Source organism: Drosophila miranda, chromosome 3, assembly GCF_003369915.1.
Source record: "Drosophila miranda strain MSH22 chromosome 3, D.miranda_PacBio2.1, whole genome shotgun sequence".
Lineage (NCBI taxonomy): Eukaryota > Metazoa > Arthropoda > Insecta > Diptera > Drosophilidae > Drosophila > Drosophila miranda.
This window is the reverse complement of record NC_046676.1, coordinates 11,669,750-11,694,349: the sequence shown is the minus strand read 5'-3', so window position 1 is coordinate 11,694,349 and position 24,600 is coordinate 11,669,750. Positions and strand designations below refer to the sequence as shown.

General features: G+C 47.5%; 7 protein-coding genes across 8 annotated transcripts; 2 read left to right on the top strand and 5 right to left on the bottom strand.

Annotated features, from left to right (window-relative positions):
* The first annotated feature begins 798 nt into the window (after positions 1–798).
* LOC108160878 (cyclic nucleotide-gated cation channel subunit A) lies at positions 799–16,535 on the top strand. 2 transcript variants are annotated; one of them, XM_017295147.2, is made up of 9 exons: positions 799–1,504; positions 4,640–4,816; positions 4,866–5,388; positions 11,767–12,018; positions 12,081–12,243; positions 13,168–13,707; positions 14,635–15,300; positions 15,363–15,513; positions 15,588–16,535. In XM_017295147.2, exons 2-9 carry the CDS (start codon positions 4,716–4,718, stop codon positions 15,736–15,738), a joined length of 2,547 nt encoding a protein of 848 aa, XP_017150636.1. In that variant the 5' UTR covers positions 799–1,504; positions 4,640–4,715; the 3' UTR covers positions 15,739–16,535. The 2 variants fall into 2 exon arrangements, with proteins under 2 accessions (XP_017150636.1, XP_017150637.1); XM_017295148.2 differs by lacking the exons at positions 799–1,504; positions 4,640–4,816; positions 4,866–5,388 and adding an exon at positions 10,363–10,704.
* Positions 16,536–18,591: 2,056 nt separating this feature from the next.
* LOC108160172 lies at positions 18,592–19,450 on the top strand. The gene is made up of 2 exons (XM_017293996.2): positions 18,592–18,924; positions 18,980–19,450. Exons 1-2 carry the CDS (start codon positions 18,663–18,665, stop codon positions 19,426–19,428), a joined length of 711 nt encoding a protein of 236 aa, XP_017149485.1. The 5' UTR covers positions 18,592–18,662; the 3' UTR covers positions 19,429–19,450.
* LOC108160175 lies at positions 19,430–20,296 on the bottom strand. The gene is made up of 2 exons (XM_017293999.2): positions 19,973–20,296; positions 19,430–19,911 (listed from the first exon to the last, which is right to left on the bottom strand). The coding sequence occupies exons 1-2, from the start codon at positions 20,188–20,190 to the stop codon at positions 19,551–19,553; spliced, it is 579 nt and encodes a 192-aa protein (XP_017149488.1). The 5' UTR covers positions 20,191–20,296; the 3' UTR covers positions 19,430–19,550.
* On the bottom strand, positions 20,295–20,553 carry LOC108160183. The gene has a single exon (XM_017294010.2). It carries the CDS (start codon positions 20,525–20,527, stop codon positions 20,342–20,344), a length of 186 nt encoding a protein of 61 aa, XP_017149499.1. The 5' UTR covers positions 20,528–20,553; the 3' UTR covers positions 20,295–20,341.
* A 105-nt stretch (positions 20,554–20,658) lies between these two features.
* LOC108160174 lies at positions 20,659–21,250 on the bottom strand. Its single transcript, XM_017293998.2, has 2 exons — positions 20,963–21,250; positions 20,659–20,892 (listed from the first exon to the last, which is right to left on the bottom strand). Exons 1-2 carry the CDS (start codon positions 21,208–21,210, stop codon positions 20,751–20,753), a joined length of 390 nt encoding a protein of 129 aa, XP_017149487.1. The 5' UTR covers positions 21,211–21,250; the 3' UTR covers positions 20,659–20,750.
* A 117-nt stretch (positions 21,251–21,367) lies between these two features.
* Positions 21,368–22,408, bottom strand: LOC108160173. Its single transcript, XM_017293997.2, has 2 exons — positions 21,657–22,408; positions 21,368–21,588 (listed from the first exon to the last, which is right to left on the bottom strand). The coding sequence occupies exons 1-2, from the start codon at positions 22,187–22,189 to the stop codon at positions 21,462–21,464; spliced, it is 660 nt and encodes a 219-aa protein (XP_017149486.1). The 5' UTR covers positions 22,190–22,408; the 3' UTR covers positions 21,368–21,461.
* A 105-nt stretch (positions 22,409–22,513) lies between these two features.
* Positions 22,514–24,537, bottom strand: LOC108160171 (probable cytochrome P450 6d2). The gene is made up of 4 exons (XM_017293995.2): positions 23,684–24,537; positions 23,173–23,618; positions 22,864–23,112; positions 22,514–22,797 (listed from the first exon to the last, which is right to left on the bottom strand). The coding sequence occupies exons 1-4, from the start codon at positions 24,382–24,384 to the stop codon at positions 22,634–22,636; spliced, it is 1,560 nt and encodes a 519-aa protein (XP_017149484.1). The 5' UTR covers positions 24,385–24,537; the 3' UTR covers positions 22,514–22,633.
* Between the last annotated feature and the right edge of the window lie 63 nt (positions 24,538–24,600).

The window sequence follows — 24,600 nt, the reverse complement described above, 5'->3', positions numbered from 1 at the left end:
CTGGATGTCTGCCCTGTTAACCACTTGTTGGCCTGTTGGTGACTGAACTTTTATCTCGAACTATTGAACTTTGGGGCACAAACAATGAACTGCCTTATTGCCAGAAAGAATGCCGTGTGAAACCTCGGGGGTGGCTGTAGTTATCTCCCCCTATATCTGGATGGAAAAAGCAATAATACCCATCCGCAGATGTTATTCCTTTGAGGAGGGGGAACGGGAAGGCTTAACCACATGATGTGCACATAACTATAATTTTATTTCTGTGCTATTTAAATAATCACCCAAAATCGGTCAGAGTCGAAAGTTGGGGTTCGATTTGGTCAAGTGTCAGTGCACCTTTGGTAAACAAAGAGAGTGCCCTCTGGCTATGGTGTGCATGCATCCTTCAGACATCTACACGACAACATACGCCGCAGACAAGTTTAAATCAAGCCACAGTAAAACATGCATTAATCAACTTCAGCAATGAACCAAGATGCCCCCAGGACTAGGACTAGGAGCAGGACCAGGACCGGGACCCGACCCTAATCTCCCCCTCCACACTGCCATCAATTTGTCAATGTGTCACATGCGAGGGGAGCGGTCTATGATCAGCCGAAAGGAAATTTTCGAGCATTGATTTAATTAATTTATGTTATCCTGGCGGCCCTGGCAACAGCCGACAAACGCTAGACGCTTGCCACACGTGGTGTGGCAACTCTGGCCAGCAGTATCAGCATCCCATTCAACAGGTCTGTCCGCCAGCTTCCGTGCGAGGGACGAACAAAGCTTTCGGCGAAAGCTCGGATAAAGGCATGAATGAAAAGCGTCGTTTTACAACCGGCCGAACGACGATTTGTTCTCGGCCCAGTTCGGTGGCTGCTGCTGCTGCAGGCTGGGCTCTATTTTCTCATTGCCCCGCTAACCAGGCACTTGAACGCACACGGCGTGGACTCCGCAATATAAGAATCTACATCGACATCCACATTGGGATCTCGGGATCGTCTTCGTTCCGTTCCGTTCCGTTTTGTGCGCGGTTCCATTCAAAAAGGGGCGAATCATCATTTAATTTGAATTTTTTTTCAATAAAAAAGTGCACAAAAAGAAATTCATAATAAAAAAATAAGAATAATAATAAAACGAATCCTAAAGCTACAAATGTAAATGGTACCCATTCCACAATACCCCCCTCCCAGTGCGGAGTGATTCTTTGTGTGTTTGTGAGTGTGGAAATATGCAAAGATTGGCGCAAGTTGCGAGGCGTAAAAATATTCAAATTTCATGTTGAAATTACTGCACGCATTTTTAAATAATCCAATGCCAGCGGAAAAAGTGTACAAGTAATCGGGAAGCAGGCAGCGGCTCTCAAATACGGCATATAACGAAGCGCGACCCACGAGGCATCTGCTAATAGGATTACGCATCACCTCCGGTCCCGACAGTTGTCCGGATTAGCACCAACAACAACCGCAACAGCCAGAATATCCGCCAAGTCCCTTCTTCAACAGAGGACACAGATTAAAAGGTATTCTACCTCTCACATTCGTGGAAGTGCACCCAAATTCGTAATCTTGCTTCCACCACATGGCGTATGCGTGATTTCCCCATTGAACAACCTGTCCGTACGAGTATCTCCGGCTAATTGTTAACTATAGTTATAGGACACATACAAACGAATTAATAACCAACTTGGTCCCATATTAATTGGCATCCGCCATCAGTGGGCCAGGGGGAGTCCACCTCTCAGGAGGAGCTCCATAAACTCCATAAATATCACATTTTATTAAACAAAACCCGAATCCATTTGCGTTATTGCGTTTACGTGCACGAATGTTAATTGAAGCAGCTCGCCTTTTCAGGAGGGTGCCAGGTAGATCCCCCCACAGCACCACCTCTGCACCACCTCCGCACCACATCCCAGGTTATGGCCAGCAAACCACCAAAACAGATTAGATAAGTCGACTGCGATGGTGGCTCGAGTTATTAGCGAACAAAGGGGGGATGTTGATGACGAGTCAAGTGGCAATGGGAGTGTGGGGGTGGATTGGAGGCATGGTAGAGGATGGCATGGGGCGTCCAAGGGGGCGCATCATACTATATGTGGAGAAATGAATATTCATAATGAGGCGCCAGTTACACATTTCCCGTCGAAGCATGAAAAGCAAATTACGCACAAAATAATTGACATTAGCATATTTTGTGCATCCTGTTCGAGCGTGTGTATCTCTCTGTCTCCCTTCTTGCTTGTGTGTGTGTGTGTGTGTTAAATGTTTCCTGGATATCCTTTGAGAAAATGGCTTTCAATTTAAAGAGCCCTGTGTTCCGTTCCTCTCCGTATTTTGATTGAACTTGAAAGTCTCCGTGCGTACCCCCCCCGTCGTATACGTGATGTGTCTAAGCGGATTAAAGCCAGATAGATTAGTGGTTGAGTGGGGTGCATTGGTGCTATGGCAGTATTTTATATTGAATAAACATTCGTTCTAGCATAGCTCTGCGGGAAGTTCTAATTGATGCCTCCAGCTGGGCTTCCCCCAGCACTTATTTTTTTCATCTCTCGACAGCCGACGAACGGAAATGTGAAAAAGAAGAGTAGGAAAATTTGTTTTCAATATGGACATGTGTTTACTTATTTATGCCTCTCCACGGACAGTACGAGTATTCCCCTGCAGTATTCCTTCGTTTGGGTTCCCGGCACCCACTTGGACAATCATAATCCCCCCTAACTGAGGCAAGTGTAAACGATTCCTTGGGGGCATAAACATCACACGCTAACTCGCTGCCTCTTTGCTTCACAGCCCCACTTAATCATTACAAATGAGCCTCACACACACACACACAGACACACTCTGCAACACACGCACACTCCCACAACCGCACAGTGGGCCACATTTATGGCTCGTTAGCAATTCGAGTTGTGGCTAAAGAAAGGGGAAAGGAGGCAAACGCGGGAGCAGGACTGGAACTTTGACTCGTTTTGAAGCTGTGGCCAGTGCGGTTTGTGACTCTTAGGGGGCGTGGGTGTGTGGTGGCCATCCAAGAGTTAATTGCCAGGATTTTTGCTGCAAGCATCTGGTTGCCCTTCTTGATTGGTTTCATGGTCAAAAGGGGAAGATGTAAACATTGAAAGTGGCTGGATAAATGTTAAAGGAGGAGCAGAACGGACCTCCTGCCACCTGCCTCCTTCTACATTTTATCAAAGTCAAGTCTTATCTTGAACGAAAAATGCTTGCAGCTGAAGTTGATAAATGGATTTAGTTCGATTTTATAGCTAAAAATCGATGCGACCATTTGAATCTCTCTGAACTGAAACCAATTTCGGAGTCGATTCGAGTCAAGACAATGGACCAGTTCGGTCAAAGACCCTCTCTTACCCCTGTAAGACCTGACGCATCGAGGGCATCCCCTCACCGTTTGCTTCGCCAAAAAACCAAAATTGCACTTAAAATTGAATGCCTTGGCAGAGGAGCGTGCAACCCAGAGATAATCTATAGCATGAAATCACGCGACAGTAAACGCTGCCTCCAGCCAGACAAAGGACAGGACAAAGGACAACTGCAATTTGGGTATTTGTCTGTCTGTGTGTTGAGAGCGTGGTGGCTTGTGGTGTGAGTGCTGCTGATGCCCCGTCCTTTGTGGCAGCCCCTCGAGTGGAAATGACATCAAGAAATTCGCATTGGTGCTTCATTTTCGCGCTCGTTTTGATTATCAGCCATTGCATTTGCATTTCCATTTTCAGACCTCCAAGTGACTCACAGACTCACTGCAACTGTTTAGCTATAGATACATACTATATATAGATATTTGTATGGATGTGCATATATATCTATCTATGTATATCTGCAGACATTTTTTGGTCATTTGGCAGCTTGTATTTATCATTAGCTCCGGCGATGCTGCTGGCATATGAAAGGGAATTGTTTATTTGGGGTTTCCTATCGGAGGAGAGATTCAGACAGAGATGGAGCCATAGCCATTCAAACTGTTGGAAAGCTGCTACTTTCATGACAGGATTCATCCTCAAACTTCCCGCTCGATTGAACGGAAACCACATTGGGTTTGTTTCCCATCCGAGAGTTTCTGCCACTTAATCAAAGTTTAATTTGCCATCAAATGTGAAATAGTTTCCTGATTACCTGCCAGGAAAGTTGGGGATCCAAAGAGTTTTAAGAGCACACCACAGCTCACTGCTCACAAACCCAACCCCATCCTGCCACATGCAGAAATGTGCTCGTGAAATTTTCTGTTGCCTACCTTAAGGGGCACTTAAAAATGTCGAACCACAGAATGTTTTGTAAGCCAACAGTTTTATATTTAATTGCTTAATTACTGCTGCAGCTCCCCACCCCCTATAACATCCCTCCCTTCGTTCCTTCACTCTTCTTCTTCTCACTAAGCGGCTGCCGTTTATGCTTACGTCTCTCAAACTGTTTTATGACCCTGCGGCAAGGAGTCTTTATGACTGCCTCGAGTCCTCCTCTGCGGTGCAGCTGGCAGGCGGGTGCCAAACCAGAATTGCTGTCAAGCGGGCGTTTAGCCACTTCAGCCACCAACAACTTTAACTTCAACTTAAAGCTGAAGATGAATTAAAGTTGAATACAAAACTTTTCATCCTTATATTATGTATGCTTTCCGCTTTTCTACAAACTACATTCCCGTGCAGACTTCGACCTTGGTCTTCATCATGCGAATGTGTTCGTGCCCTTCGTAGTCGCATTCCATCCCTTGACAGCTCAACAATGTGGACCTACATGATGGCTGCCGCCCGCGGAGATCGGGTTAACTCAATGATGTCCACCAGAAGACGCCCCGAAACCGAATCCCCAAAATACGGATACAAGTAAGTTTATGCATCGAGAGAATGACTACTGTACTTATATGCATCGAAGCCTCTCCTCCCGCCCCATGTACCGCACCACCCGCTTCGTGGGACCCGCCTCCTCAGCGCCCGCCCAGTTGCAGCTGCCCCATCAATCGCACCACCAGCAGCCAGGGGCGTTGCCGGCTCCACCTCCACTCGAAGAGATTAGCGGTGGCTTGTTCGCTCCGTTTGCGCCAACCGCAGCGATTTCTGTCGAACAGGCAGCCAGCTCGATTCCCTTGGGAGCGGAAACCGATGAGCGCCTGGAGGTGCATCAACTTCATTATCCACGCAGAAGTTGGCAAAGAACCCATCGCCATGGAAATCAGGTTGAGGTGGATGACGACGAGGATGACGACGAGGATGATGATGATTTCGATGGGGCCGATGGTGAGGACAACCAAGAGGAAGTCATTGCTCCGGCTGACCTGCAGCAGCATCGCCACAAACACCATCAGCTGCAGAACCATCGCCACCAACGACAACAGCAGCAGCACCAGCAGCACTCCAGTGATCCCAGCTACGTGGAAAACGGCAGAAAGCTGATACAGGTAGGAAAGAAAATGCACATAATTATTCCATCATGGCCATCGTGGCGTACATAAATTTTGATGGAGCTGCAGATAACCGATCAGCACATAGCTGATAACTGATAAACGATAGCCCCTCCAACCCATAACCGATACATTATGGCCGCCATTGTTCCGGGCCAGCATTCAATTATGTGGAAATCTAATTAAGTAATTGCTTTAATTGATTGACTCCACTGCTGCCTGCAGGAATTGGCCTAGTTTCTGGCCATGCTCCATGCTTCATGCCCCATGCCCAATGCCCGTACCCCCACGGTCTGTCTCTTGTCACTCCAGGCAAATGCAAATGAACTGAGAAAACCTTCATAAACTTGACCTTGCCGTAAATCGCGTTTTAATTACTTCCTCTATTGTCACGTAGCCCAGGCATCGCCATCGCCCCAAGCAGTCGCCGACCGACACCGCCCGTCGCCAGTTGAATGCCATTTTCGGTTACCCAGAAATTTTTATTAGCACGTGTCAATCGACTTAAAACACAGCCGAAAAAATTGGAGAGGGACAGACAAGAAAAGGCAGCACAATGGTTTCAAAGGAGAGGGGATTTATTCAAGGGGTTCGCAAAACAAAAACCTGAATACTCTAACAAAGAGTAGTTAAAGAAAATATAAAGATATATATGGGTAGAGAAGAGGTACAGTTCGGTATCGCAATGAGGGGTAGCTGCTTTGAAGTTTAGGATCTTTAGATGGTTGGATTAACTATCTATAATCTTTGGGATATACAATCGTAACTTTCTCAAGTTGAAAACTATAGAAGCGTTATTGCAAAATCATAACTTTTTCTTTATTTGGATTGAGGCAATTTAGAAAATTAAAGACTCTTTGGGGTTGGCTTGTTATATAAGAAAACTTTTTATGGTTTCGCAAACTTTCACTAACCCAACAAACACACAAGGAAATCCTCTGTTTTATGTTTACAGTCGTGAAGCTTTCAAGAATCTCGATAGAATTTACGCTAATAGATTAAAGGTTCTTCTTTTGAAGGATTTATGGCTTAACTTTAGTTAAAATCCCCGCAGGATACCGACTTTTTCTTACGGTTAACCGAAAACTCACCCATCTTTAATCTTGTGTTTCCCCTTCTTCAAATCAAACAACTTATCTTTGCTGCAGTTTGCGCTTCCTCTGCCATCCTCATCAGAAAGCTCTTGGTGTGTACCAGGCTCATGTCCTATCGAGGATAATTGCATTACTTGGGTTTCCTTGTAAGTACGAGAAAGGAAACAAGACACTCCGATCCGTGCCGGGCACTTCCTTTGACCCGCAGGGCTATAAATAAGTGAGTGTGTATTTTGGTCGAATGGCCAGTTTGGGGGAGCAGGAGTAGTCGCTGACGGGGCTCCAGGATGGGGGAGATTCGACAGTTGGCTCTGAGCAGCTGCTGCTCACAAGAGCACAAAGGAGCAGGAGCGCGCAACGGGTAGCAGGCGAAGCCAAGGGCGACAACCAATATGACAGATAAGAGAGTCGATTCCAGTACCAGGTCCGCAAAGTATATGAAACGAGGAACCCTCAGAAGTAGCAGTGGCAGTAGTAGAAACAGAAACAGAAGCTGAAACAGAAACAGAAACTGTTTCAATGTCATTTCATAAATGGCCCGATAGGAAAAGCAACAGCAATGCCAATGCCAATACCAATACCACCAGCAATGGAAAAACGCAATGAAATAAATACAAATGAAAATGAAAAGCCCTCAAAGCCTTTTCCCTGTGTCTGCCCGCATGGACGCTGTCGACCAAATATTGGCTTGGCTCGACTCTGCCTGTTCTGTGGTTGTTGTTAATGCTTTTGAGGTGTGTTTCCAGTGTTTGGCCAGCAGGAGAGCTGAAAGAGCTGAAAGAGCAAGGCAAACTGAGGTAAGAAAAACCCCAAACTGCCGTCATTGTGGTTACATAAAGGTCCATTACTCAAAACGGACAGCCAGGACAGTTGGTGGCAGACAGGGCGGAGGAACTTTATAGAATTGGCATTGAAAATATGACAAGTCTCGTGCCAATCTAAAATAGTTACAAGTTCTTCAAGTTGAACAGCCTCGACCACCCTGTCATCTAGTCAGGCAGCGCCATTAAACCGATTAATGAACTCTATTTGCCTCGCCATACCTACCTCTCCCCCGCAGATGTAAGTACGGGTATGTACATGGATGTTGGCTCAATTGTTCAACCATCCATTGGCATGATGATGGCCGAGTATTGTAGCGGGTGTGCAATTTGAGAAGGCGGCAAGACACTCAACACGATGATGGCACACAGGGCGGCAGGGCGAAATGGGACAGAGACAGAACAAACAGCAAAAGTGCGGGGAGCTCTCTCTCTGTGTCTGTCTGTCCGTTGGTTCTCCGGGACATTCCGCTTAGTCAAATTTTTTTTTTGCGCCATCGACAGTTGGGAAAAAAACGCGTTCGCAGTCGGCAGCTTATCTCTCCAGCAAGTAACTCTCCAGCAATACATAAAATACAAGAAAATAGACTGAAAAAAAAGAGGATAATTTATAATATAATATTATAAAATGTCAAACTCGTCAGCTAATGCGTTCGGTAAACAATCGAAAACAAGGCTTAAAAATTGAAGCAACAACAAGAACAGGAACGGGGACAATCGACAAGTGGATTTCCATATTGATGAGGGTCTCTCATCCATAGCGGAGGGCAACTGTAAAACAAAGGAGCGGACAGAACACAGCCAGAACAAAGCAGTACAAAGCAGAACAAAGCAGTACAGATCAGTACAGTCAGGAGTTTCGTGCGGGAGAGGGAGACAACAGCATTAGTCAGTTTATTAAACAAGACTCGTTATCGTTTTTTCTCTCCTCTCCTCGCTCCATCCTACCCTCGACAGGCATCAGAGTTTATGGCCATTCAATCTGCACCGCAATTTGCATAATTTCCCACGTTCCCATCCAAATCACAATCAAATAAATAACGAACTACCCAAACCATTGGAGCAGTCCGAGTAGTTTGTTTTTCGCCCATTGCGAGTATCAATAACCAATAAGTGATAACGTGAAAGGGTAAACCTTCGAATCAATCGAGTGATAAGATACTAAAAGTTTTTCTTCGTCCATTAGAATGTTTTTCCCCTAAAGTAAAAATCAATATTTGAAAGGGGATCCATGTGGCCAAAAGGCTTTTTCTGGTTTAATGGAACAGCAGTCCTCGATATCCCTGCCTGGATATAGCTGCTTACCAATACTGTTTGAACGATAAACGTTTTCATGGCGTCAGCTTACAACTTTTTAAGTGTTCATTCCCTCAATTAGAGTCCAGGTACCAAAAGGTCCACCAACAACGTCCACAAATACCAGTAATCATGCGATTTGGTATTTTCCAACTGTTTTTTATGGTCCAAAAGCCGCTTAGTGTTTACTTCTTAAAAATATACTATCAGATTTCCAGAAGTGTTCAAAAATTTATGAAATTCCACGTTACACACATGCACACAACAATAATACAATAATAATCCGCATGTTGCGATGAGGATGATACATATGTATATTTTTCAAAGAACTTTAGATGCAGGCCGATTGCACTGTTCAAATCGAGGATACTAGAACCGCTTGCCCGACTAGGGGAATGTGTACCCCTTATTCTTAGATCCAAATAAAATCTTTAATCTAATTTCTATTAAAGTAATGGCTATGCGAAGGTACCAGCTCCAGATTTTGAAAATTCAGAGGTTCCGCAGCTACCTTTCTGTTCTGATTTTTTTATGCGAGCAGCATAACAAAACGCACGCATGCAATAAACACCGCTATGAAAACGCTTGATTTGCTTAGCATAATGTTGACTGAGCTCTAAGCCCCGCCTCAATCATCCCACCCCTTTGGGGGACCGGACCTATCGGACTCGCAATTATGGAAATGATTGTGCAGCTCCAGCGCGGCCTTTGTGCCGTGAATGCCAATCAGGGCGGCCTGGTGTTGCTGGCCTGGTGATGGTGATTTTGATGATAATGCCGTTGGTGGTTCCCTGGGTCAGTGTTTCAATTTCGATTTCACAAAATATACCTCTCGAATTTCGCGCAACCTTGCAATTGGCCAACTGTTGCCTTGACTCGGCGATGAGCTCATCGGAAATTAAAATCCAAATGTATTGAGCAGCAGGGAAATCTGTATATCACTTTGCCAGTTTGTCAATTCCATTGCAATTAATTTATTCAAAAGTGCGTTTAGTTTTTCTCATTATTTACGCCCGGTGCGGGTAGAGGTACAGGTACAGCCTTTCAACTTAATGAAAATGATGGCCCAAACAATTAAAAAACATTTAGATAGAATGTCAAAGCAACGCCAGCGTCATCAATCTTGTCAAAATGGCCAAAGACACTCCACCACCCGCCACACAGGTCGTCGGGTCGGTTCCAAGTGCGTGGTCAATGAAGGACCAAAGTCGCCTGAGACATCATTGTACTGTTACTGTTGTTTGCGGCTTTTAATTAATTAAAACGCGGCATAGCGTTGTGGCAATGCAAATTAAGAAAATTGCAAAACAGCAATCCGTATTGACAACACAAGCGATGCGGCTTCGGGGCGTCGATGCTTTGATACCCTTAGTGTTATTATAGGAGCTATGTACATGATATAGTCGTCTGACTTGGATTCTGGTAACAATTTGTTGTAAAAGTAACCTAGATTATGTTCAAATGAAAAAAAAAAAATGTAGTCTTGTATTCCATAGACTTGTTCCCTGGTGGTAATTCCATTTTGTTTTGGTTTTTAATTCATACTCTTATTGATTCCGATTTTTGGATCCCCCTCATAGTCAACATACCCTCTGCAGGAGGGGTATAGCAACGCTGTTGGCTGTTCTGTATGCCTGTCGTGGTTCGGTTCGGCTAATGTCGATGTCAACGTCGCTGCCCGCGGCGCTGCCTTGCCTTCAATGGCAACCAGCGAGTTGGCAGTCAGGCGGTTAGGCGGACGGACGGGCGGCAGTTGTACAGTATTAAAAAACAGCTTGACGTCGATATGCGCATGCGCGCAGCTTCTGCCCAAAAACTAACGGCTTTAATGGCTGTTTTCACTGTTATCAACGTTGTTTTTGTTGTTGCTTTAGGCTAAATTTGGAGAACAATCAAAGTGGAAGTGCTGAAAGTGGAAGTACTAGAAGGGGAAGTACTAAAAGTGGAAGTGAATTGTGATAAAATACAACGAAGAAGAAAGAGAAGGCGCAGACGAAGACGAAGAAGAGGAGGCTCCCGCTATTTGTATGCGACATTTCAAAGTCAAAGCCATGGTGCAATCATTGGATATAGCAGCCATAACGGGCCAGCAAACAGATGCGGTAAATCAGCATGAAAATACGTGTGTGTGTGTTTATGTGTATGTAAAGATGATTACACTGAGAGAAAAGAAGCAACAAGTGTGCAGAAATCGAAAAAAAGGATTGGAATCGAATATTCTCAAGAATATTCTCCCAAAGAAATACAGTAAAATATCTCTTAGAGGGCAGTTTCGTTAGGCACTAACATAGTTTACTTCCTTTATCTATTTACATCCCTTTTTGAGCGACAAACTCGATGTATTGTCCCAATCTTCGTAATCGTATTACATTCCCTGTACACTCTGCTAACGCCATGGCTGTCCGGCTTCGTTTAAATACTGAAACGTGACAAAAATAAATATAATTAAATATTGTTCACTAAAGACTTTTGTTGCCTTCCAACGGCTTAAGGCATTGAATTTTCAATTTCCTTAATATTCCGACGCTCGTTTCCCTCAGTGTATGTTAACATGTAATGTCTTTTATTGTGTGTGTGCGACGAGTATGTGACCTTCGGGTTAGAACATAGACACACAGCGGGAGGCGTGGCATTGCATTGTCATTTGCCATTGCTCTGGGCCAACGCGGCGTATGAGTCATATTTTTTTGCGCTCCATCCTTTTTTCGCGTTGGAAGAGTGTAAGAGATGGTTTAATGGATTAACCGCTTCCAGCGTCTGATAAGCATTTATTAGCTTGTCAAGCACATCCCTTTAATGCCCGCAAGCCCAAGAGCTGTGTGTGTGAAGTGGTATAAATTCAGCGATGGGTTTTCCATAGAATATTCGCATCATAATCGTTTGGCTACTTTTCGACTGCAATCGTAAGGGAAATCCAGTGGCTCCCCTTAAAGACTACACATGAAGATGTTTGGTGTTCCGTCTCCTTTGTCTGCGTCATTCCCTTGGCCACAAATGTTGGCAGACATAACAAAATTTAAGCACAAAACTTGGAAGCAGTCCAACTTTTAATGCGGTTAAAAGAAGGCCACCAAAGCGCTATATACCCAGCGCGAAAGCGTTTCAATTAGGCAGCAACCGTATAAACTTTCTTTAACTTTCGTTTTCATTCCTCCCCCGAACAGGAGCCCAGCAAACGGAGCAAACCGTCGGCTTTGAGGCGAACCCTGCAGGCGTTGCGGCAACGTCTGACCAAACGGAATCGACCAAAGCCGCCCGACTGGTTCCTGGAGAAGTTCTCGAACGCCACCAACACGGACAAGATTGGCAAGGGCTGTCCCATGATGGACGATGCGGCCCTCTCCAGCGAAATTCGAGGCAGCAGTGCCCTTTGCAACCGTCTCTCCGTGGACCCCACACTCCAGTCCCATTACAGGGTAAGTAAGCCCAACTGTAACTCAAATACCAACTCAAATTGCATCTGCATCTGCATCTACAGTGGCTGGCTGTGGTCTCGCTGGCCGTGCTCTACAACATCATATTCGTAATGGGTCGTGCCGTCTTCTGGGAGATCAATAAGAGTGCTCCTGCGGTTTGGTACACTCTGGATTATCTCTGCGATTTCATCTATCTGCTGGATACGCTTGTTCACATGCACGAGGGTAAGTTAACTGACATCTCTCCGTGCATTGTACCTGTCGCCGCCATGTGTGTGCCACTGTGCGTGTTTGAGATTTAACTATGCAAATGAGACCCAGACCAAGCGAATCATTCGCTTTAAGCCGCCTCAGACAATGGCAATGGGAATGCTGTCGGCAAAGCCATTTGCCACGCATACGAAACCCATTTCAGTGCCACATACCCGGTACGTGTGTGTGCGCGGCAGGGCGGGGGCGTGGTTGAGTTGCCAAATGCAGGGATAAGCCAACCTTGACATTTTCCACAATGGCAACAAACGGTCTGATACCCTGCAGTGGAGAGCCAGCCATGAGGATATCATAAATTAGGAAAGAGGAATGTGAAATTTTCAGATCTGACAGCGTTAAGAATATTCAAGGAGATGAAGCGAAGTTTCTTTGATTGTTACATATGTAAATGGATAATAGGGAACCTTGAAAGTTCTTACACATGGATTGGGGTATCGAAATGCAGACTGGAACTAGAAATACACTCAGAAATATCTGAAAAGAGTATCTTGCTTTCAAACATTTATAAATTAGAAGACAAACTGGGCTTCAGAATGCGCCACAGTCCACTGCAATCAATTTCAACTCTCCAAATCCGTATTAGTCGTATCTTAAGGACAAAGGAAAGCTATAAGGCCATCTCTCATGCCAGAAGTTCGGGCTTCCGATACTTTAATCCCGAATAGCCTTGGGCTTATCCCAGGGTATCCCCACTTCGTACAATTAAGGTACAGAAGCATGGCTTATAAGCCCAGAGAACTGTAAAATATGCCCCTGCATTAAGCTAGCAAAAGGCACACAACTGAAACAAAAGAGGAACCGCCAGTGCCGCTGGAATGTAGGAGAGGGGCGCATCTCAAAGCCTTAAACTTAAACTATTGTCTGCTTTGTCTACCGCAGGATTTCTGGACCAGGGTCTGCTCGTACGGGATGCCTTCCGGCTACGAAGAAACTACTTCCACACGAAAGGCTGGTACCTGGACGTGCTCTCGATGATGCCCACAGATTTGGCGTACATCTGGTGGCCGCCGGAGACTTGCAGCAGCTTGTACCTGCCGTGCCCGGTAATTGTGCGACTGAATCGACTGCTGCGCATCAACCGGCTCTGGGAGTGGTTCGACCGAACGGAGACGGCCACCGGCTATCCGAATGCCTTCCGAATCTGCAAGGTGGTGCTGGCCATCCTGGTGCTGATCCACTGGAACGCCTGCATGTACTTTGCCATCAGCTACGAGATTGGCTTCAGCTCCGACTCGTGGGTCTATAATCTGAATGGCACGAGGAACAACACACTGCAGCGGCAGTACATCTACAGCTTCTACTGGTCCACTCTAACGCTGACGACCATCGGAGAGACACCCACTCCCGAGAACGATGTGGAGTATTTGTTTGTGGTGGCGGACTTTCTCGCCGGGGTCCTCATCTTTGCCACCATTGTGGGTGAGTCCGAGTTCGAGGGTAGAGGGTAGAGAGGAAAGAGGGAACCCTTTTAGATGGTTGGGTCCGGTTTATGTTTGCCTTCGGGTGAGGGTTGTTTACGCAAATATTTCGTCTGATCGTTTAATTGGTTCCAGAGTGACATCTGGGACATCAATGGGTATTAATTTACAGCCACGCACGTCAGGGTCTCGACCCACACGTACTCTCTGCCCCACTCAACCATCCCACCATCCATCCATCCGTCCCACATTATTCATTACGCTTTCAGTTCTTCTTTCCTTTCCTCAGTTCTCTTCAGTTGTGTTCAAGTTTGTTTTGTTTTGTTTGTTGGGTTGATTTGTTGCTGTCGCCTTCCGCCCGCCCTTTCTTTTTAACAAACGTGCCTTTTTATCATTTTTGTCGTTGCCCTTATCGCTGCCATTACCGTCCCGAGATGGGCAGCATTCTGTAGCAGCGGCACCAGCAGCAGCACCAGCAGATGCCAGACTTCTCCTCAACCTCATCCTGACTGTGCAAACAAATTTACTTACAATGATGAATGTCGAGTTCGTTTGGACAGGACTCACTGAGGCATCTCCTTCACACCACACTTTTCCATCACCACTCCACTCCACTCCCACTCCCTCTACTCCCACAACAGTCTGTCATGGCCACCGGAAGTGCCGCCATTAGTCGCCATTGTGCCATGTTACCCATGTGCCGGAATGGAGTCCAAAAGTGTCATGGCTGCATGGTATAGGGTATGGGTTATGCCAGCGGGGAAACGCTTGACGAACCGGTTATGAAAATGCCTTCATGAAATGCTTTCAGAAACGATCTTCTTCCTAGTGATGTACCGAAAGATAATTTCGGGTTTTATATCGCTATCGGGTTAATCATTGACTGAATAAAACAATACTTTAAAGCTCTTCTTTTTACCTCTATCAGGTAACATCGGTTCCATGATTTCCAATATGAATGTGGCCCGCGTCGAGTTCCAGAACCGCATGGATGGCGTGAAGCAGTACATGGCCTTCCGCCGCGTGGGTCATGAGTTGGAGGCGCGGGTGATCCGCTGGTTTGCGTACACCTGGTCCCAGAGTGGCGCCCTGGACGAGGAACGAGTGCTGGCCGCTCTGCCGGACAAGCTGAAGGCGGAGATTGCCATCCAAGTGCACATGGACACGCTGAAACAGGTGCGCATCTTCCACGACACGGAGCCAGGCCTACTGGAGGCCCTCGTGCTCAAGCTCAAGCTGCAGGTCTTCAGCCCCGGCGACTACATCTGCCGAAAGGGAGATGTGGGCAAGGAGATGTACATCGTGAAGCGGGGCAAGCTGTCGGTGGTGGGGGACAATGGAATCACCGTGTTGGCCACCCTGGGCGCCGGCTCCGTCTTCGGGGAGGTGTCCGTTCTGGAGATTGCCGGCAATCGGACGGGCAACCGACGTACCGCCAATGTCCGCTCCCTGGGCTACTCGGATCTGTTCTGCCTGGCCAAGCGGGATCTGTGGGAGACGCTGGCCGACTATCCCGAGGCCCGGTCCACCCTCACCCAACGCGGCTGCCAGCTGCTGCGTAAGGATGGACTCCTGGACGAGCAGATATTTTCGGGTGCGTTACGAGCTCTACATAACCATCCTTGTGAATTCTCTAACCCTCAATCTCCAATCTAGACTCCCAGCGCGTGCATGACAGCATAGAGGGCGGTATCGAGAAGTTGGAGCTCTCCGTGGAGAACCTCAATATGCGCCTGGCCCGACTGTTGGCCGAGTACACGGCCAGCCAGGCCAAGATCAAGCAGCGACTGGCCAAGCTGGAAATGAAGTGAGTATTCCTCGAATCCTGTCCTCGCTAGCTCACCCAACACACTGTGCCCTTCTCTGTGTGCCCTTTTTCAGTGGCGGTGCTGGCACATGGCGCTTGGAAAGCGAGCCACAGACCCGAGCCCGCAGCGGACGTCTCTACTCGCTGCAGCCCAAGCGGCGCCCACGTTCGCGACCCGACGCGACTGCCAAAAGTGGCGAGGCTGCCAAGCAGAACACGCTCTAAGTCCCCCAAAGACCCATCCAAACCAGACCAACCTCCGCCCCAGTGTCCGCCGGAATATAGTGATAAATGCATTAAAGTTGCAGAAGCGAAGATAGGGACGTTTGGCCAGGGGCAAAAACTGTAGTTGAAGTCAAAGTTAGGGGCAGGTAAATCAATTTTTAATTTTTACAATTAGTTTTTAGAGAAATGGACAGGATTAGGGGGGTTGGCTGAGTGGAAGAGCACGACAGGGAAGGGAAGTGTAGATAACTTTATAAATTTATAAAATTATTCAAAACTGAATGTGCCTCAAAGTTTGTGTGTGTGTATGTATGTGTGTAATGATGGATAGGTTAAGGGATGAGAGAGAAAGCAAGCCAGAGAGAGGGAGAGAAACAGAAGTGGTGGCCCAGGATGAGTCAGGCGCGTATAAAGCTAGCCCCTTACGATCCAATGTACATATATTAAGTATAGTCAAATTTTACAAGCGAACAAACGACTGTTTGCCTAGGCTAGGATCATTTTTTTACAATAAACCTGATGGGAGGATTACAGGAAAAGGGCATCCAAACTGTAAACAACTCCAATACAATATAGCGAACAAACAACTGACCAACAAGAGACATTGCTGAACTACCTAGAACAGGAATAGAGAAGAGTCTAATGATATGTAGACGGGGATCATGAGTCAGAACTGCATTTCCTGTAGAGGACACCACAATTTCGCTTTAAGGACAACCCCAAACAAAAAAAAGCCCAAGCGACTTCAAGGAAAACGTTAACAAAAAGCTTACAAAGCTACCAAACAAAAACAAGGACAAACCAAACAAAACAAAAATGAAACGAACACACAAAACACAAAAAAGTATAAATGAAAATAAGATGTATTTTTTTTATTAGTCGTAGACACTGAATGTATGTATGATGTATGTGTATTGTATATTTGTAAGTTCAGATACAGAAGAATAAACGAGAATCGAGTCAAGTTATTCGGAATAAGCGTAAGCGTATCCGGCCCTAGTACGAGTACTCCGTCCCCATGTGCTGAGACGGATAAATGCAAATCACCTCGAGCGTCGAGCCTCCGGTTCCACTCGGATCCTTTGTGCCGGCTCTAATGACATATTCGAGTGCGTAGACAAGCCGGGAAACTGGCGAAGAAAAGGAGGAAAAGAAACAACAAAGTAAATAAATGCAGACGCATTGAGGAAAGTGACAGCGACACGCGTTGGCTTTTTAGGTGCCACATCGACTTTGTGTGCCGCGCACCACGAGGCGTATGAGCAATGCCACAGCAAAAGAGAGCAAAAAAGAGCGGAGGGGAGTTGGGGTAGATGGGACAGTAAGAAGCTGAATGTAGGGGGGAAAGACGATTGTGGAGCCATGTGGAACCCCGAAATGGTCGCATCATGCCGTAAGTGCAGTAAAAAATCAATTTTAGCAAAATGTTGAAAAATACGCGTACACTCAAAAGCCCCAAAAACAGGGGCTGCGGAACGACTCAGACCCTTCCTTGGCCCCCTTTAAAATCATTCGGGCACGACATGGGCCACGTGAGTGGAGCTGATTTCATCAACGACGGGGTGCCTGCCGGTAGAAAATGACTGACAATAAAATGTTGACGCAGTCAAAGAGCATTATGAATATACAGGGTGACTCATTGCGATTGGATTAAGTGGATTGGAGTTCGTGGTCCCATATAAGAAAAGATCTGGTAGATGGTAGATCCCACCTGCTGGTGGTATTTGTGCTGGTTTGTGGTATTCATTCTCGAAACCGCATTAAAGAAAATTCTTTCATTGATTTGGTTTAAGGGTTTCTCAAACTCCATTCTTATATATTTAATATACTTGACATATAAGCTAAAGGGATTTTCTAATTCTTTTCTTTATTCATTTTTCCACTTGATGTTCATGAGGGTTAATGTGATTGATTAGGGCTGTTTGACTGGGCTGTTAACAGCGTCTCGTCCACCATTTCAGGACACTGAAGTAGCTGCGACACTCCTTCACTAAGGGAAAGCGTTCTCATTCCAAAAAGCCTTGTTTTTATACCCGATACTCAAAATGAGTATTGGGGTATATTAGATTTGTGGTAAAAGTGGATGTGTGTAACGTCCAGAAGGAATCGTTTCCGACCCCATAAAGTATATATATTCTTGATCAGCATCAATAGCCGAGTCGATAGAGCCCTGTCTGTCTGTCTGTCCGTCCGTCCGTCCGTCCGTCCGTCCGTCCGTCCGTCCGTCCGTCCGTCCGTCCGTCCGTCCGTCCGTCTGTCCGTCCCCTTCAGCGCCTAATGCTCAAAGACTATAAGAGCTAGAGCAACGATGTTTTGGATCCAGACTTCTGTGATATGTCACTGCTACAAAAATATTTCAAAACTTTGCCCCGCCCACTTCCGCCCCCACAAAGAGCGAAAATCTGTGGCATCCACAATATTGAGGATACGAGAAAACTAAAAACGCAGAATCATAGATAATGATCATATCTATCAGATTGCTGAATCTGGATCAGATCAGATCATTTTTATAGCCAAAAGGAACAAATCAATTTGCACTGGCTACGCAGCCCCCGACGTCACGCTCAGACTGATTTTCTGTCTCTCTCGCACGCAGACTTTGTCGTGTCGTTCAATATTAGCGGCGTCTGCCGGAGGAGAGCCATACTGACTTAGTATCGGGTATAACTGTAAAGTTGCGGTGTCCGCAGCAACTCACAACGTTCCCCCTCGTTAAATTTTTAAACATATAAAACCAATAGAATACTGCTCGTCCCTCATTCTTGATAATGGAAAATCATAAGGAAGTACTTTAGATGCCTTGATTGATGATAGGGGGATCTCTGTTTATTCCATTCAACAGAATGCCCTGCTTTTCCATTCATTTTATACTATCTAAAAATTTTCAAGAGCCTCAGTATCAAAAACGGTAGTAAAATAAAATCATGTCCGCAAAAGAACGACATGATATGCGGATGATGCGGTGCCTGCGGTGCATGCAGGAGGTTCAGTGCTCGCGATATGACACCAACGCCCTGCTAGGTCACATCCAGGAGAAGCACCCCGATATCTTCGAGCGCGACGACGACAAGATTAAGAACCTGTACAAGCTGGCCGCCGAGCATGGGGTGAGTGAGGAGCGAGTGTCCCAGATCGGCAAGATGACGGGCCTGACCGAGGCGCAGATGGCCGATGAGGCGGAGCGTTGTAAGTGAAGGGAGTGGGCTAAATAGAGAGTCACCTCTGACTGGGTTCATTGCAGACATTGCGAAGCATCTGAGCAGTGGACGTAGCGGAGTATCCAGGAAGGAAGCAGAAGGATCTGAGAAACAGTCAGGCTCCACCAAGCAGCGCAGCAACCCGCCGACCAATGACAAGACCATGAAGAACCGACAACAGTGCTATCGGGAGTCAATCGAGCACTGGTCACCCTTGGAAGGAGTCATCTACTGCCCCAGCTGCAGCTGCAATCGCCGGCCGTTGATTAAGTCCAGGACGGAGGTCATTACTAACCATGGCTGTGCCGCCTCGTGCGTGATCAGCTGCTGGCCGCTCTGCTTCCTGCCCTGCCTCTTGCCGCCGGAGAATCGCGAGTACCTTTACTGCTCCAACTGCAAGACCTTCCTGGGCATCTACGATCGGGAAAAGAAATGCGTCAAGCCGAGCAGGGAGTTTGTGCCCAGCGCCCGTGATTGCGCAAAGATGTCGTAAAGACTATCAGTATATGGGGGTGTTTAATATATGTTTCAAATTGTTCGTACTATTATATATTTGGAGAGCTTTCTTGTAAGCTTTTACAGCTTTAACCTAGTTGATTCAGAAACCATTTGACCTCATTGGCCCGCTGGAACGGTGACCACAACGGTTTGTGTTTGGATTTGAGTTTGTCCGCGGCTTTGTAGTCGGGCATGTGTTTCGTCGGCATCCTTTTCGGCCTGTTTCTTTACTCGATCGGCCATGATCCTTTCCCGCGAATTCTCAGCACGCTTGGCCAGGACCTTCTCACGGGACTTCTGGGCCCGTTCGGCACAGTCCTTGGGGCGGGTCTTCAGCGTCATGTCGTCCACGGCCGCCTTGCGTTTAGCCGACTTGGAGATGCAGCGCTCCATGCAGCTGATGGCGACAAACCGTCCGATGAAGCAGCCACACTGGGAGCAGTAGTGATTGATGTCCGTTCGGCCAGGCCACTTCTTGCTGAAGGAAGAGAGAATTTATTGTATATATTCCAAGGGAATGCGTATAGGCCCACACCCACCAGAGGTTGGCGAAGCCGAGGAAGCGCTGAAAACAGGTGACGGCCTCCAGCTGGACGACACTCCACTCGGACCGCTCGCAGGCGGGACAGTGGACCCATGTGGACTCGGGTTTCAGGTGGCCCACTTGCTGCTTGGGCGCTATGCTGATGGCTATGATCTGCGGCTCGTCCATGCCCATGTTGTGCTGTCTACTGCTGCCCGCTGACTGACTGAACATGGGCAGAGAATGTGAGTCGAACGGAAAAGAGAACCAGAGAGCGAGAGATTGTGCCTCTCTCGTGTGGTGAGGCGTTGGTCTGGTAATTAATTAGGCGCGTGGAACACATTGAATAGATCTCTTTATTGTTTGCTACATTTGAGTGATCTCCCTATAGCTGGGGCCTGCGGTACACGCCCAAGTACTCGCCACAGGCGCCGCAATGATGCCTCTTCGTGCAGAAGCGCAGCCAGGAGCGGACCACCCTCGTCTTGGCCTTGGTGCTGCAGTGGGGGCAGGTGATCTCGTTGGGACCAGGCCCGACGGCAAAGTATACGGGCAAAAGATCCTGGGCCATGGCGAATTGAATCAAATGATCGGAAGGTGTTGATCTGTACTGGTCCGAAAGCAAACGAAGACTGAACCGAACGAAGAGAAGTGATCGCACAAACAGAGCAGAGAGACCCAAAGAGAGTGCGAGCGATCGTATTTTCTTGTTAATTATATTTCTGTTTTCATGGTGGGGAGTGGGTTGTTTTTGGTTGTTAGGAGAAACGTGAAATAGCTGAAATATTTTTTGGCTATTTGGTTGCTTTCAGCTTGAGTGGCGCCCGCCGCTTCATGCTACGCCCAAAGTAGCAGCCACAGTTGCCGCAGTAGTGACTCCGATCCGTCTGCTTGCAGGGCACATAGTAGTTGAAGCAGCAGCAACAGCAGCAGGTCCTGCAACAAGGATTTAAGGGATGGTAAGTAAAATGACTCCAAGGACTCGCTGCGAGCCTTTTCAACCTACACGAAGAGACAGCCGAATATGCGATTGAGCTCACTGGCCCACCACTTAAGATCGTTCTGCACCACACTCTGATCCTGGACTCCGCAGGCGGGACACTTGATGACCACCGATTCGTGGGGCAGATTGAGAAAGGTACCCGCCAGGGGCGTGGCAAAGTTATCATAGATCTTGCGCTCCTTCCGATCTTCCAGTGCCTTAGCGGTTGCCGCCTTGGCCATCTGCTCCGTTTCCGTCAGTGGCGCTGACATCGTCGGTACTCGCAGTCGCAGTCGAAACTGAAACCGAATCGTGGCCCCCACGATCGGACAACCTGTTCGGTTTCTCCAAAAGAGAGTCATCTCTCTGGGGGAGCACAAAGAGAGCCAATGATTGGGAGAACAGTGAATGGGAAAGAGAGCCCCTAGATGATTTATTTGATTTTTCTTTAATTGAGTTAGATGCGTAATAGAATTATAGCTAAAATTGTTTGGCATTAATTCCATTTTAATTGGTCCACCGACTACTTGGCCTTGCGCTGGATGCCCACCTTACCGCCGCACTGGCTGCAGTAGACGCCTTTGGTGGTCCACTCTCGGTTGCAGCCACACCAGGTGCACACGCAGCAGATCCAGAAGAGCGGGAAGATGCTGCAACACGGATAGAAGGTGGGAAATGTATCTATTGTTCTATGTGGCCGTTTGATGAGCATCCTCACCAGGAGAGCAGGCTGAGGCAGAAACTGGCATCCTTGCAACTGGCCGCCCGCATTACGGCCGCCTCGCTCCTCTCGCGGCACAGGGGGCACAGAAGTTTGTAGGTGGAGGGGCCGACGGCATAGTACCGCAAGCGAGGCTGCTGGACGACTGGTGGAGCAGCTGCATCCAACTGGGAGCGCAGAGTGACCTTCTCGCAGCTCTGCTCATCGATGTAGGGCACCAGGGAGGCCTGATGACCCTCCACTACCACATGGGCTATGATGTTACCAGCCCGCTCCTCAGCCGTCTGGGCGGGCAGCAGCCTGACCTGTAATCTCTCCACTGGCTGGTGCTGTTCCATTGTAACTGTTTGGACCAGAGCCCGATCATCGATTGCTGACCTCCGCCAGAGCAGAACCACAACCGAGCAGCCACATGTGGTTAAGAGAGCTGCTGTGAGAGATGCCAAGAGCATAAGAGCGGCGGGTGAACAATGGAATCCCAAAGAGCTCGTATACGTTGATATGTGTGCTGCATAGAGATATGATGTCATCGGCAGTCAGGCAGAACCAGATCAAAATAGCGCATTCTTTGTTTATCCAATAAATGGAGCAATTTGTCGGAGAAACAAATTCCATATTAAAGAAACAGATTTCACATTTCATCATCGTCATCTTTCTCAGCACTGGAAAACGGGCATTGTAAAATAATTTATTGGATTACTTTGAGTGGGGGCAGACTTTTCCGTGCCAGTGTATTGCTTTCAAAGGTTATTCTTGAGAGGAAAAAATCAGCTGTACTCTGTTTTTAATTTGCAAAGCTAAGCCAAATAAACGGAGAGAGAGGAGAGGGAGCTTAAAGCTCAAGCTTCCGTTTGTTGACCGGTAAATATTCCCTTTGTTTATTGAGAGAGATATGAAATCAAAAGCAAGTATTTTTTTGCAGATAACAACTATTATCGTCAATATATATATCCATTTACTTAGAACTCGAGTTCCTACTTTCGTTTGTTCAAACGTAATTTCAGACCCTCTTTGGGCACCATGACGGGAGCAGCATCGAAACGGAACTCCACCTCCTTGTGCGGGGCCTGAACCAGATCAAAATTGGCCAAAATTTTCGCCACTGCCACCTTGGTGTTGACCTCTCCCATGCGGAGAGCTGTGAGAAGTGCATAGAACCAGATATAACCACATCAAACAAGGTCAATCTATGGTGAATCCTCACCTATGCAGTGCCTGGGACCCTCGCCAAAGGGCATGTAGGCCGCCTGGTCATAGTTCATCTTATCCGCATCGAAACGGTGCGGATCGTAACCCTCGGGGTTGGGAAAATAGACAGGGTCCCGATGAATGGCAAATAGGGAGATCAGAAGGGGCGTGCCCTTGGTGATGGTATGCCTGGTGCCCGGCACGAGATAGTCCTCGGTGCACTCACGATTGAGGAAGGGCAGACCAGGATACTTGCGAAGGGTTTCTGCCATGGAAATCCAAAAGAATTCGATCGAATTCGATTAGTGATAGGCGAAGCACTCACCCTTTACGCAGAGATCCAAGAACTTAAGATCCTGCACTGCCTCGTAGGTTAGTTTTTCCGTTCCCTCGAGATTGTGCCTCTGAAGAACTGTGTCCAGCTCGTCGCGTGCCTCCTTCAGCAGCTCCGGGTACATGGCCAGCTCGTAGAGAGTGAAAGCAGCCGCGGCCGCCGTCGATTCCGACCCAGCGACGTAGAAGAGGAAGGCCTGTGCAGCGATCTTCTCAATGGACATGGCCTTGAGCTCCTCCTGGACCGTTTCCATGTCCCACACCTCATCGTCATCCTCGCCGATCCTGCCCGTGTTGCGCAGGCGGATGAGCAGCTGCAGCAGATCCTTACGCACCACATTGTTGCTTTCCCGGAACTCGATCGTGCGCTTCATCATGTCCCGGAGAGCTGTGAGAATGGCGCTCTCAAAGCCCAGTCGATTCATCAGCTTGGCAATGCTGTGGAAATATCAGGAATTAGATATGGGTCCACAATTGGGGATTACAGATCGGATGGCACTCACGGTGGACAAATGAACATGGCCATGTTATGGATCTTTAGCAGCAGAGACTTGCTCCGAGCTTCTTCGTTGCTGATGGCCCGAAACTCGTTGTTGGGATTAGCAAAGCTATCGATCTCCAGGCCAAAGATCACCGACCCAATGATGTCCACCGCATAGGTGGTCATCATTTCCTTAATCTCGATCTCATTGTCCGCCCCCGCCCTCTCCAGCACGCCCTTCAAGTGCTGCACCATCTTGTCCCCCACATCGTCGATCGTACCAAACATGCCCTTGATCTTGCCCGACGAGAACGATGGCGTCATTTTTTTGCGCAAGTTGCGCCACGAGGCTCCCCTCAGATTGAAGAGGTTCGCGGATAGCGGATCGTTCTTCTCGTCCACATAGACTCCGCGATCATGGAAGCTGGCAAAGTCGCTGGTCATGATCTGGCGCGCCAGCTGGGCATCTCTCACCAGAATGCTCCGTTTGTTCATCATATAAATGCCAACGATCTTGCCCTTGTGGCGTTTGTATATGTCGCTCAGGACCATGCCCAGACTCATCTCCTGCTTCATCACAGTGTCCAGTATGCCCATTGGGATCTTGGGGGTCTCCTCATCCACACCCAATCTCTGCCAGCTGCTGTAGTGCCGCCTCACAAACTGGTACAGCAGGCCCAGTGCCAGGGTTAGCAGGGTTAGCAGGGTTAGAATAGCCCACATCCTATGGTCTTCTAGTAGTTGAAATTCGTTGTGAAATCTATCCGTACTATGCGAGGAGCACACCTCTCAAAAATACACTGTATTTTCTATTGCAGGGGCTTGGGCGCTTATATGAGGGTCGCGCAACGATAAGCTTTGCGAATGAGCGATAAAAGGCAACTGGGAACAGAGATTGCGGCGCTCTTCCAGCAAAAGTCCAAAGATGGGAGAGCTGGA

Excerpts from the sequence above, each read along its gene's own strand:
- LOC108160878 (XM_017295147.2), top strand. The coding sequence starts at position 4,716 with ATGTGGACCTACATGATGGCTGCCGCCCGCGGAGATCGGGTTAACTCA. Across the intron at positions 5,389-11,766 it reads ACGGCAGAAAGCTGATACAG|GAGCCCAGCAAACGGAGCAA; the intron begins GTAGGAAAGAAA and ends TCCCCCGAACAG. Across the intron at positions 12,244-13,167 it reads GCTTGTTCACATGCACGAGG|GATTTCTGGACCAGGGTCTG; the intron begins GTAAGTTAACTG and ends TGTCTACCGCAG.
- LOC108160172 (XM_017293996.2), top strand. The coding sequence starts at position 18,663 with ATGTCCGCAAAAGAACGACATGATATGCGGATGATGCGGTGCCTGCGG. Across the intron at positions 18,925-18,979 it reads GGCCGATGAGGCGGAGCGTT|ACATTGCGAAGCATCTGAGC; the intron begins GTAAGTGAAGGG and ends GGTTCATTGCAG.
- LOC108160175 (XM_017293999.2), bottom strand. The coding sequence starts at position 20,190 with ATGTTCAGTCAGTCAGCGGGCAGCAGTAGACAGCACAACATGGGCATG. Across the intron at positions 19,912-19,972 it reads CTCGGCTTCGCCAACCTCTG|CAAGAAGTGGCCTGGCCGAA; the intron begins GTGGGTGTGGGC and ends CTCTTCCTTCAG.
- LOC108160183 (XM_017294010.2), bottom strand. The coding sequence starts at position 20,527 with ATGGCCCAGGATCTTTTGCCCGTATACTTTGCCGTCGGGCCTGGTCCC.
- LOC108160174 (XM_017293998.2), bottom strand. The coding sequence starts at position 21,210 with ATGTCAGCGCCACTGACGGAAACGGAGCAGATGGCCAAGGCGGCAACC. Across the intron at positions 20,893-20,962 it reads ATATTCGGCTGTCTCTTCGT|GACCTGCTGCTGTTGCTGCT; the intron begins GTAGGTTGAAAA and ends TCCTTGTTGCAG.
- LOC108160173 (XM_017293997.2), bottom strand. The coding sequence starts at position 22,189 with ATGACATCATATCTCTATGCAGCACACATATCAACGTATACGAGCTCT. Across the intron at positions 21,589-21,656 it reads TGCCTCAGCCTGCTCTCCTG|CATCTTCCCGCTCTTCTGGA; the intron begins GTGAGGATGCTC and ends TCCGTGTTGCAG.
- LOC108160171 (XM_017293995.2), bottom strand. The coding sequence starts at position 24,384 with ATGTGGGCTATTCTAACCCTGCTAACCCTGCTAACCCTGGCACTGGGC. Across the intron at positions 23,619-23,683 it reads GCCATGTTCATTTGTCCACC|CATTGCCAAGCTGATGAATC; the intron begins GTGAGTGCCATC and ends ATATTTCCACAG. Across the intron at positions 23,113-23,172 it reads CTTGGATCTCTGCGTAAAGG|AAACCCTTCGCAAGTATCCT; the intron begins GTGAGTGCTTCG and ends TTTCCATGGCAG.